This window comes from Falco biarmicus, chromosome 6, assembly GCF_023638135.1.
Source record: "Falco biarmicus isolate bFalBia1 chromosome 6, bFalBia1.pri, whole genome shotgun sequence".
Lineage (NCBI taxonomy): Eukaryota > Metazoa > Chordata > Aves > Falconiformes > Falconidae > Falco > Falco biarmicus.
The window spans coordinates 61,738,554-61,751,203 of NC_079293.1; the positions used below are offsets into that span (position 1 = coordinate 61,738,554).

A 12,650-nucleotide genomic window follows, 5' to 3' on the forward strand; every position below is an offset into this window, starting at 1 on the left:
GCTCGCCTTAGGACCCTCCCCGCGGAGGGCCTTCTTGGCGGCCGTGGGGCCTCGTTCGCGCTGGCGTTTGGGACGGGGCGGGGGAAAGGGGAACGCCGCAGGGCAGCCGGGCCTCACGGCGGTCAGTGAAACCGGCACGTGCCACCCTGCAGGCCCCGCGGCCCGCGGGAGGGCCCCGGGCGGCCGGGCCGGTGAGGCTCGGGGGCGCGCGCCCCATCTCCCCGGTGCCCACGGAAGCTGCAGGGTGTGCTGCCTCGGCGTGTACCGGCCCCCGAATCCGAAGGGACGAACCCCACTGCTGGCACAAGATAGAGCTAACAAGCCAGCCCTGTGCCGTCAGACCGATGGGTGGGCTGAAAAGACAAAGGGAGGGAGGTATTTAAAGCACTCTCATTAAAAGAATCCGCCAATATTTAAAATTCTGTTTTTCTTGTTCATAAAAACAACTACTTCCCAGACTTGTAATACAGACCAACATTAGCCAGCAAAAACACCGAGAGACAAACCATGAGGAAGGCTTGTGCTGTGCCACCTAAGTCTTAAGCTACCGAGTGGCTGGTGATACACTGAAAAGTTAATTTGTGAAGAAAAATGAACTTTGGTCTTTTAGTCCAGTTGTATAGCTTAACGTGTTGGGTGCCTAAGAAACCCAAGCGTCAATTGCATTTGCATAGGCAACATAACCAAATAGCTGCGTTCTGACACCTGACAGAACAGCCTCTGCGAAGGTGAGTGATCACTCGGTTCCTGAATGCCAACAGAAGATAAAGAATAATAGAAACTGTTTGCTTTGAAAAGCAATTTGCTGGTGTTACTCCTCAGTTATCAGCTGAGATTATGAACTGCCAGGAAACCCCTTAGATTACTGTTTGTAGATCACTGGGTTTAGTGGTCTCAGTAATGCAATTTTGTTTAGTTTTCAGGCACTTTGGGAACTGCTTGATAAAATTTGTACATACATCAGAGTTGATGTATATACCATAAAGTCCTTTTTTTTTTTGCGTGCAGAGGTCTGGAAGGTTCCTGCCAGTGAAGGGAGGCATTTGCAGTGTGCACTCCCATGGGAAGTACACCTAATCCAAAAGCATACACACAGCATCTTGAGGTATATTGTAGTCAATTAGCTATTCAGCTCTTCCAATAGACTCTTCCAAAGACTTCATCTCACTTGATCTTATCCAAATATTTGTCAGAGGCATAGATCTATTTCCTGAGAATCTCCCTTCTCTTTACAACAACAGAATCGGCTCAAGTTGCCCCCGATGTTTTCATTCCTCACTGTTATTTAACTTTGAAACTAGTATTAAATCTCATTAACCATGACACTGATTCTTCTGTTTGTTGCATTTGCTGTGACGAAGATGAGTCTTCTGTGTTTTGCCTGGAGCAAATGTCTAGGCAAATATTTCAGGAAAACTGAAATTCAGTTCTCAAAAGCAAGAATTTCCGAGCAATCCTGAGAAATTGCCCACATCAGTGTAACTCTCCATCTCAAACTCCAGAACTGTAAGTTTAAATGTGTTGAATGCCAGACTCCTAGTAATAGTGTCTTGCAGTATTGCAAGATTTTATTTATGGGGTTTTTTAATGCGATTATAAGAATGTTCTACTATAAAAAGGTCCATACAGAGTTACAGACTGCTTTTCTAAGAGGTAGTATTTGTATTCTCACATCCCTCAAACTACATAATGCTAATGGCATTTTTAAAAAACTATTTTTTTTACGGTTTTCAGTTTACAATGGTATCCTTACTATAGCCCTTCTGTTACCAGCTATTACCTCGTATAGTACAAATTAACAAGGAAAAGCTAATACCAGACCAGCAGGCTGGTTGTCAGTAGAGATGCTGGTGATAGTGGGCAGCAATGTTAAGGTTCCCCACAGATTAACCATGGGGTTAATCTAGTTCATAATCATAGTAATCATCATCTGTGTTTACTGCAACACTGGAGGCCTCATTGGGTTTCATTTTCTTTCTGTCCTCTTTGCCTTGTTCCATGGAAGACAAATTCTCTTCACATTGCTGCAGAATCTTTTTGGAAGACATCCAACTTTCTCCTCGGCTTTCTGCTGGTGCTGCGCACTGCCCTCCCCTGACATCCGTTCCTTTGGCCACCAGTGCTCTTCTCGTTCTGAGAAGGTCACAGGTGCAGTTCCAAGGGTTTCCATCTAAATACAGATGACGAAGACGAGGTAAATACTCTAAGACTTTGCGATCCAAGGCAGATATCTTGTTATTCCGTAAATTTAAAACTTGAAGCTGTTTCAAGTCCTTCAGCTCTTGTTCTCCAACATCCTCTATGTCATTTCCCTTTAGATCCAATCTAGCAAGGGTATCTGGAAGTCTGAATAAAAATAAAAATACACACAAGGTGTTATGTTCATCATCTTGATTCAGTTTGTGTAAGTGGTATTTGATGGCAAGTATTTGCCCAGGCACTTCTGACATATTAAAATAAAACTAGCACTTACAAAAAAATGCAATCTTCTGCAAAAAAGATGTGGTTCTGAAGTGTCCATGTATTTTTTTTTTTAAATTATAGGAATACTGTCTATGCACCCTTAAAACTGTTTTCCCAAATAATTACAGTTCTGACACGTACTGACTGTGTTTGTGCGACTGAACTAAACAGCAGTCCTACTGTATTGTACTATGAAGAAAGTTATATGTTCAATTGAGTGTCAAGCTTAAAAATGCATTTTGTACTCTCCAGTGCCATAAGTATGCCAATGACCAAATTACAGCACCATGAAAGATCAAAAGTTTAGAAAAGCATGGAAACACTGCTCCTTCAAGTACTTCTATATGTGATTTGTTTAAAAAGGTTTTTCAGTTCATAAAAAACTAGAATTTTTCTTCCGTTTTGTTTTCCTGCTCCCATCAGATTCAAACATTAATCATCACAGAAGTAGTCTGTCTGGTCATACCCTGTTTAAGAATAAGCAGCAGGGAAAATAGAAGTGCTTTTTGATCATCTTTTTAAATAGTACTATAGAGAATTAGAACTGGTTACATTTAAAAGAAAAAAAAAGCTGATAACTTCTGGATATGATATTAGACTGGTCAGTATCATTCTTATTTTCATTCATCTTACAAATCTGTATGATAAGACAGTTATTTCAAAAGTCTTGCTCATTTATGATCTTCTAATTTCCTCCTGTGATAGTTAGTGACAAGTGCTTAACAGAAAAGCCAGTTAATTGCCATGGAATATTTTTAATAAAATTAATTTGAAAGTACCTTAAAAATCATTTTACTATAGTAGTATGCAAGGTGATGAAATTAAAGAGTTATGGTAAGAGATTTAAAGGAAACTTTTTTACTGAAACTCTCAGGGAAACTATAAATAATACTATCAAGAGCTATTTTTAAAAAAACAGCAGTATGCCACAACTGGTAAAGACTGATGTGATAGTTTATCTCAATGTAATCATATATGATGCCTCTGAAAATTACAAAAACGGTACATTGTGACCCTCACCAGCTTTTTTCATGAAACTGAGTTTGACTTACTAGGCTGAAAGGTGGTTGCCATATTTATGTAAATCTTACAACTTAGTGGGACTATTTCAAGAGTAGGGCACTTCTGTATTGTGCTGTATTTCCTGGGGGAGATAAAAAATTCACATTGATATGGAGAGTCACGTCACAAAATCTGATCTTATCAAATGCTTGTGATTGCAATAAGTCTGTTTTGAAACCTAACCATGGGCGATGATTATACTTGCCCAATATGACACTGTAATGTCAGAAGGGTGCTCTGGGGTAAAGCCCTAGTGCCACCAATGTCAAAGGCAGTAGGGTATCACCTGAGATGTTTATCCAGAGTGATTACAGTCTAAAGGCTTGTAAAAGCAAGTCCTTAAACCTGTGAAGAGTCGTACTGTACTAATGTTAGTCTCAGGCTTTATGGCTGTATTTTTTTACTTCAGGCTGTGTTAATCTTGAGAAAATAATGGCACTGGAGTATGTGGTAAGTGATCCTGCTGGCAGAGAAGCCGTGCTCACATGGGAGCTGACCATGGCAGCCATACTGTGCTGCTGCCACTCCAGGGAGTATCATCAGACTCTTCCCTGCAAGATTTTATGGAGTATATAGGCTCTTATTTACAAGTCCTGAAAATACTTGGATTTGTGGATTATTCTCAGAAAAAAGCCCCAAACAAACCCAAAACCAAAAGAGGCTTTCTTTCTCCTCATTCCTGCCAAATAACTGTGGCATGTTAACTATATTTTTTAACCTTTGACACTGGTGGCCAAGTTCTCGGATAACTGTCAGAAATAACACTTCTATTTCTGTATATCCATCTGTACCTGGTGATCATCAGACAATTAGGTACATAAATTTTACACCTTGTCATTTTCCCCCTCTTTTATGTTTAGAGCCTCCCCTTGAAATCTGTATTCATTGTTGAGTTGAAAATAAAAGTCCCCAATATCTCCTTTAAAAGCTGTACTGTTTAAAGGCTAATAGAGAGCACCTTCCTGTTAATTCTCTTGACTGCGAAGGTTGTAAAATAAGATGGATTAGACAATACTAAAGTAACTAGAAAGCATTAAACATTCCTGTCAAGCTAGACTTAAATCAAATATTTATACACCACTAAATCACTTTCTGATTATAAAGCTGCTGCCAAATAGATTCAAATGCTAAAGGACCTGATGGTAAATGAATTGAAATTTTACTGCATTATTTATTTGGGCTAGTTAAACCTGTCCACAAGCCATAAAAATAAAATTTAATAGTGCGGTTGTGTTAAAGAAGTTGATGTTAATGGAATTACTTTGCTATTTTTATGCCGTCTTATTGCACAGCTTTTTGAAATAAAAAAATTGCCACTTTATATCAGACCAGCCTTCATTTGGCTTAATATGCCATCTCTGATAATGGCCAGGACCAACACTCAGATAAATGCAAGAGAACCTGTATGCAGGGCATTAGTGTGCCCATGGGATGTTTCTTCTGTGCTCCTTTGACTGGAATTTTGCTTATAGCCTGAAGCTGGAGAGCTCATATGCATTCCAAATACTTTGTAATGTGTGAATTTAATGAAGTTGGGAATACTAATATCCACTGAAAAAAGCATATTATTTTTGACCAGACTCATTTCCTGAAATCCTAATATTTTAACAATAATAAACTCAGTGTGGGTTGGTAGAAACATCAGCTTTAAAATAGCTGTCTTTCCTTTTTATTGAATGCTCTATTAATTTTGTGTTATGGGGGAAGATAAATCTAAGCAGCAGTATAACTTCTCTGTAATAATTCTGTTATATTCTCCTAGCAGGTTCCTCTTATGCGTGTGCTAATTAAACAAAGTCTCACTGGCAAGGAGAGATGTGAAATGAGTAGAATCACTGGGAGCCACAGATGTAATGAAAACAACTCTACTTCTATGCTGAGACTGCTAACAAGAGTGCTAATTAGCATCAGTTATGGCAATGGGTTTATGGTATGGATAGACTTCTACCATGACTGGGTCATAATACAGGTGGGGTTTTTTCCCAGTTTGGCCCTCATTCTCATAATGTAAGGAAGGGGAGGTGACACCTGAGAACCAGCTTCTTCAGATTTACTTGCCTCAGCGGAATAGAAATGAGGAGGTTCTGTTCCAGCGCCAGATTTGAAAGCTGCGCACACTGCTGAAGAGCTCCTGCCTCAAACATTCTAACAGCATTGTTGTCAAGAAACAAGTGCTTGAGGTCTTGTAGTCCTTGGAAGTCCTGCGCTGTCACCTTTTGAATCAGGTTATTGCTGCAGTCAAGTTTCTGCAGTCTGCTGGGCAGCCTGAGTGGCATAGCATGGAGCTGGTTCTTGGAGAGCTCCAGTGTTGTTAAATTAGGAAGAAGCTGAGCACCATCTATTGATATTAGCTGATTTTCTGACAGGAAGAACTCAGACAGATTTTCTAGGTGTTTCATGTCTCGAAGTCTTATTGTTTTAAGTTGGTTTTTCTCTAATTTTAGTGACAGCAGGGATTTAGGTAGGTCAAGAGGCACTTTTGTCAGAAAGTTGCCCCTTAAACTGAGAAACTGTAGATTTTGGAAAGATGCAAAGAAGTTGGTTGGAAACGAGTTCAGTTTATTATCAGCCATGCTCAGATACTTCAGCCTAGGAAGCTTAAATTGTGCAGACACAGATTCCATGTTGTTACCATCAAGAATCAGACTTTGTAAATTGCAAAGGGAGGAAAATGCACTCGGAGGCAGAGTCACAATCAAGTTGTTCCGAATATCAAGCACCCTTAGTTTCATTAAACCTTCAAAATCAGATGCATGCAGAGTGTTGATGGAGTTATCAGCGAGTTTTAAAATTTCAAGGCCAGATGGGAGGAAGGTGGGTATTTGCTTTAGCTGGTTTTTGTAGAGTTCCAGGGACTTCAACATGCTCAGAGTTTTGAAAGTGTTGTTTTCTATTGATTCTGTGCCACTGCATGACAGGACCAGTTCTTCGAGGGCTGACATTCTCCTGAAGTCAGTAATCTTAAAGAGAAAAAAAAAAAATCATATGATAGTACACCATCTATTTATGGATCTCCTCACTGGTTACTACTCCTGGATGCTAGTACGTATTGAAAAACTGTATGTTTAGAATTAGAAACTAAGGGAAATGGTAACAATAGAGGTGTTACTATAGGTACCTGTGAGTTGCCAGTATTCACTTTTCTAGAATTTTGTTGTTTAAGTCCATACTGTGTCTGGTTTTGAGCAAACACATGTTTGAAGAAGGAATATTCCTTTTATTTCTGCCTGGTGGATAGCCTATATAAAATGGAGAGCTAATATCACCAGTGGCAGAAATCTTTGCAGAGAGTATATGGTTGTTAACGTTCACTGCACTCAATGGAGCTTTCTGGAGCAGTTTTGAGTTCACCATACAGTCATTTCCATATATCAGCAGTATTGTCACTGTAGCGTATATTCCCCAGAGGAAGTACACACGGATATCATCACCTCTCCCTACTATAAAGTTTTGGCAGGAAACTAAAATCCAATGCTTGTATTTCTTCTCTCCGCCCACTATCTCTCCTTTTCTGTAAAGTAAAAACCTCACATATTAAGATGACCAAACCAATAGTGTCAGATCAGCTTGGTCTGAAAATCACTTCTGTGGAACAGATTGCTTTACAGGAACTTAGGTTTTGTTAGTTGGTAATAAAACATGTTTTGCAGTGGTAAATGGAACTTGGATGTTGACTGTGACTATAACATACAGAGGCATACTAATTGCTTAATTATTTTTCTGCTCTGTTGGAACCTGCTTGTTTACAAAGCTTGCCATCTTGTGTCCAAAGTTAAGAAGCAAACTTAATTGAATCTGGCAGATTCCTCCACGCTGAGATATTTGGAAGCATGCAATGAGGGTGAACCCAGGAGTTCTCTGAGCACACCAATTGCTTAAACAGTAGTTTTCTGAAATTATTGGAGATGCTGCCCATTGACCTAGGTGCTTGATTTTTGAAAATTCATCTATAAGGGAATCTGAGAAAGCTTAGAGCAAGATGATCAGGTGTTCTGCATGGGAGAAATTGGAAGGAGTGTCCTCATCCATTTTCCCTTCCTACGTCCAATAAATATCTCACTACAGGGTGGTCTCAGGGGTACCATCTCAGTAAGAGATGTTAAATTAACCCTGTACTCTTCATGCTGTTTCCCCCAGGGCTTAGTAGCTACCAGCACATTTTACTCTCATTGAGAGTAGCTATAAAGCATGTTCTACAGCATAACCCCTCATCAGTCAGGAGTCTACACAAAAGGTGGTACAAGTTCTTTTGCAGCACAGATACTGGGTAGTAATTTTGTTCTGTGATCCTGATTGAATACATTTGGCTGTCATACTTGTGTAGGTGAAATCAGCTTATAAAGGTGATTGTCAAAAGATTCCTTCCAGCTTCATTTATCCAACTCTTGCATAGTTTTAGGTTGTATCTCTGTACCTTAGCTACAAACTCTGCATTTTAACTTCTGTTACAATTACAGCTCACACAGCTGTGAAAGAGTCGTCAGATTTCATTTTGCTTTGGTATCCTTAGTTGTTACTACCTTCTGATTACATTTATTCTGTCTTGTAAAGTAATTTCCAAGCATTGCAAGATTTGATGCAGTTAGTGAGAAAGTATAGGTGTGGAACCTCTACTGATGCAGGTTTCTCCCACAATTACACTTAAGTTCAATGAGGGAATGTACTTCCATAAAAAAGCTTACATTCTCAACAGTAAATAACAAAGTTGTCCATTTTCTATTTTTTTTCTATAAATGCAATTTTGTAACATATACCTCTATTGCTATGTAAAAATTAAAGAATTGCATGTCCAGTTTTGGTCATGATTAGGAGTCTAATCTTGCAAATCTTTATTGTGAGAAGTCCCAAAAGAATGAACTGCATTGCTCAACAGCAGAAAAGCATAGTCGTATGTAAATGACAAAACAGTCTTAATGAAATTGAGACAAATGTGAAACTTGGAATCTTAAAATATCTCAAGCTGGGAGGCATCCATAAAGATCATCAAGTCCAGCTCTGCTAAAGGCGAACAAACCTACCTTCTCCTTCACCTCAACACTGTTCTAAAACATTTGCTTTTGTCTCAGCTCAGATGTTCCTGAGAACCTTCATAAGTTCAACACATTTTCTCTTCTAAGTTCAAGAGCACTATTTCCTGCTTTTCCTCAGTTGATTGCTGTATGTCTCTAAGAGACTTAGTTTTCATTTTATTAAGTGACAGAGAGCTACATGAAGGTCAATGTACAGACATTCATTCTGTAATGGTTAGGCCTCTATTTTCCACCTATTTCGTATGCTTTTCTAGGCTTTGTCACTATGCTGTTTTGAGACTTAAACATTTATCCATGCTGTTACAAACCACCCAGTCTTTTTAATGTGGATCAAGACAGATTTGAAAGCCTATCAGCTCTCTTTTTGCTATGAAGCGACGTTTTATTCTCTAACTGAACTGACTGTAAAGTGATACTAATACAGTTTTTAAAAAGTAGATCTTCTGAAAATTGATCTAAGATACTGATATTTTAATAATATTTTCTTTTGTTATGGCTTTTTTTTCTTTTAGAATTTTTGTTTTGGGTTTTGTTATAAGCAGTTTCTTAAACCAGTCTGTTTAAACCAGTCTGTTTAAACCTGATTGTGGGGGCCAGATAAACAATTTTATTTTAGCAGATAAAATCCCATGTATTAATATAGTTAAAATAAACCAAATCTTAAAGTGAGAGTAAACAGGTTGTAGTTGATCTTCCAATGAAAGAGGCAGAAATTATTGAAAAAATATGCTAAAATGAATCTAGTTTTTTATTAGGAAGTCTCCAGTTTGTAAAAATACCAAAAGCAAAAATCCCAGCTAGTGTTTTCATTGATGATCAACCCTGTCAAATAAAAAGTTGATCTACATAAAAGAGATGTACTTTTTTCTTGGTTTTCCTCAAAACATATTGTACCTAGCATACAAACATATATTTTCTTTTTAATTTCCTTACAATTTTAGTAATAACTAATGCACAATAATATCCAAAAGTAATTGGTGTTCAGTTTGAAGCAATATTTGTTTCTTATTCTGAAGCAGCTGATTGCCAAATGATAGTATATGTGAATGCTTATGTATAAAAGTCTCTTGGAGGTCAGCTGTGGGAAGGCTAGGCTTCCATTCAACTTCTTTTTGAAAATACGTTATTTTCTCTAAGATTAGCTAAATGAAGGAATTTAAAAACCAAAAACCAAAAAACGAAATCCCCTAGAGTTCTTTTAGCGCTTCCAGACATACTTTATCAGCAGAAATCAAAACATTTTTCTACAAGCGCTATGATATGTACCAATGGAATTGCTCAGCTGTGTAAAATTAAGCATATGTATTTATGATGTCAAGACCTCAGAAGCATATCTTGTTGCATGGAAAGAAAAGTGAAAAATATATTCAACAATCTAATGTTAAGGAAACAATCTACATAACTACAGGTAGATAGCATAAAAGTACTTCCTTTCAGTGCAAAGTCAGTAGTAGAAGTAAGGCATACTGATGGCTCAGCTGAATTAATGTATAAAGTAAAAAACTCTCTCCTTAGATGGTTTCACACACCATTTGTTCTGAAAGTCATAAAACATTTATTCTACTACTCCATTCACTTATATCCAACATTTAAATGCTTTATAATACCTGTCTTTTGCTCTAGTCAGAACCTAAGGCCTCTTTATTAGTTAGTAACTGAAGAGTTGTTGACAAGTATGGGCAACTAGCGCTAAGAAAGGAAAAATAGTTCATCTTCCTTATCTTGGAAAGAAAATAATTGTGGTGGGTTTTTTTGTTGTGTTTGGGGTTTTTGTTTTTGTTTTTAACAGAAAATGTATTTCCTAATAAAGAATTAATTTTTAACAGAAAATGTATTTCCTAATAAAGAATTCATCTGACAGATCTTTTGTTTAACTAGAGTACATCAATACAACTAAATCACACCAGTGAACTTTGACTCTTGTAGGTATGGGAGCTAAACCAAAAAACCCAGAGATATTAGTAGCAGCTAAAAGAGAGTTAAACTCTTCAGAGTTGAATTGTAAAATTACTATTTTTCAGTAGGTCACAGGTATCCTAGATGGTAGATCCCAGCTCTAAGCTGCCTTCTAGCCTATTTCATTCAACTCTGAGAGCAAAATCAAAGATGCATTTCAGAGCAGTTCAAGTTATATTCTTTGCAAAAGGACAAGCATACTTAAGAGAAAATGTATCTCTTTTGAATCAAGCATTTCTTATTATTTGTAGTAAACTGATATACAGCAAGCATGTACAATACAAGTGGTTGTATTTCCCTTCTGTCTATCTATAGCAGTTGAATTTATTAAATACACATATTTCAGGGTAGGAAACAGAAGCACCATTCAACAGTGCAGTGAAAAATGAGCATAAACTGATCATGCTTTTAATAATGGGATCCAGTGATGTCTCAAGAAACCCAGAATAAACTTTTTTAAAAACACAAATAGCTGGCAGCTTCAGTTAGAAGCTGCTATCATTTACATGGGTTATTAGATAGGCCAAGCATTGCTTTTAGAGACATTTCACACTCTGCCTTAGATTCTGGCTTATTTCCTCTGGCATTTCTAATAGCAGTTGTAACTGACACTTGCAATTCCAGAGGGGGAAAAGAACTGCAATTTCATTCATTAGGGAAATGATTCTAGCTACATAAAACCTTTCCATTTACAAGTATTATATTGTAGCAAAAAGCTTTTAACAAGTTAAAAAATTACTTGGAAGTCAGTGATTATTTGACCACATAAAAAACAAATCAACAAGGCTCCTAGTTGTAAATTACTATTTTTTGAGTTGCATACAAAATATCATTGTGGCAGTGTGGACTAGTGTTCAGAGACTGCAGGATAATGAAAACACTATAGAAATATATTTACATATTAAAAAGTAAGTAAAAGTAAAAGCAGATCTGGCAGCATTTCAACAGTTCTTAGAATGTGGAATAAGATTCTCCCTTCACCTGAAAGCCACCACCATCTGGGAAGCCCAGCTTTCAGCTAGAGCACACTACAGAAAGTATTTTTACTGGATATTTTCCTACCTGGAGTCGTTTAATTTTGCTGTGACTGATGTAGAGTCTCCTGGTGGTAAAAGGAATCTCTCTGGGGATTTCTGTAGCTCTGTAACATTGCACTGACTGGGCAGGGTCACAGCTGCATCTTCTTGGGCAAGTGGTACTTAGACCACTGTGGAAAGAAAAGAAGACTAAAAGGTAAGATAAATACATCTTCCAAAACAGGAGCTCTGAAATTGTTTTGGCAACAACGTACAGCTTGAATTAAGCACCAAAGTCCTTTTATACCATGAAATCTGATAAAAGGATATTATGAGTGTGTGTTTTATCCCAGAGAAAAAACAGTAAAAACAATACCGTAATTTGCCTGGGTTAAAATGTTGGCAGGCATTACAAAGAGTGAGAAAATTAAACAGTGATAAGGTGCCTTTACATTTGTAGGTATGTGAAATTAGTGTTATTTATTACCTGACATCTAATCTGCAAACATCCATATTATCTCCAGTTTCCTAGTTTTGTTAAATGTGACACCAAAGAATTAGTGGAGAAAAGATAAAGAGCTGTTTTATAGCCAGGCTGTAAAACCTTTGTATCTTCTGTGACCCAGTATTTGAAACAGTAAAACCACAACTACAGCCAACAGTGAAGCTTTTTCACTCTTCTTCTTGAATTATTCAGCCCCTCCAAAAAACCCCCAAACTCAGACAGCTATTATTTTAAAGTTAAAACGTTCTATTCACTTTCTGAGTATCTGTGGTACAGCTGAGTGCTGCTGGTTGGTGCACATTGTTTAAAGAATGAACAGAAGTCTAAGTTGCCTGTGTTTGTGTAATTCCCGTAAATCAAAGTTTAGTTATTCTTGTATTTGAAAATTACAGATGTGAAATGCTTGAAAGCATTTAGTGTAAATCATGTAGTAGGTGATCAGTAACACCTATTTACTCTGTAACAGATGGAGGACCTAAGGTTCTCTTCAGAGTTTTCTTTCTACTTATTAGTGCTTCTCTTGGCTTCTGATTATTTTGGGAACTTCCTGTATGTTGTTTTTTCCTTTGTACTCAGTAAATTACAATGTACAAAGTACTTCTGGAACCTTTGTATCTT

At 37.5% G+C, this 12,650-nt stretch overlaps 1 protein-coding gene across 1 annotated transcript; it reads right to left on the bottom strand.

The window, feature by feature from the left end:
- Nucleotides 1–1,484: 1,484 nt before the first annotated feature.
- Nucleotides 1,485–11,759, bottom strand: LOC130151511 (nephrocan-like). The gene is made up of 3 exons (XM_056343866.1): nucleotides 11,574–11,759; nucleotides 5,584–6,485; nucleotides 1,485–2,346 (listed from the first exon to the last, which is right to left on the bottom strand). The coding sequence occupies exons 1-3, from the start codon at nucleotides 11,757–11,759 to the stop codon at nucleotides 1,899–1,901; spliced, it is 1,536 nt and encodes a 511-aa protein (XP_056199841.1). The 3' UTR covers nucleotides 1,485–1,898.
- Between the last annotated feature and the right edge of the window lie 891 nt (nucleotides 11,760–12,650).

Bases quoted from the DNA above. Each gene is read 5' to 3' on its own strand.
- LOC130151511 (XM_056343866.1), bottom strand. From the start codon at position 11,759: ATGTATTTATCTTACCTTTTAGTCTTCTTTTCTTTCCACAGTGGTCTA. The intron at 6,486-11,573 runs GTAGGAAAATAT...TTTCTCTTTAAG, and splicing joins GCAAAATTAAACGACTCCAG to ATTACTGACTTCAGGAGAAT. The intron at 2,347-5,583 runs GCAAGTAAATCT...ATTTTTATTCAG, and splicing joins CTCATTTCTATTCCGCTGAG to ACTTCCAGATACCCTTGCTA.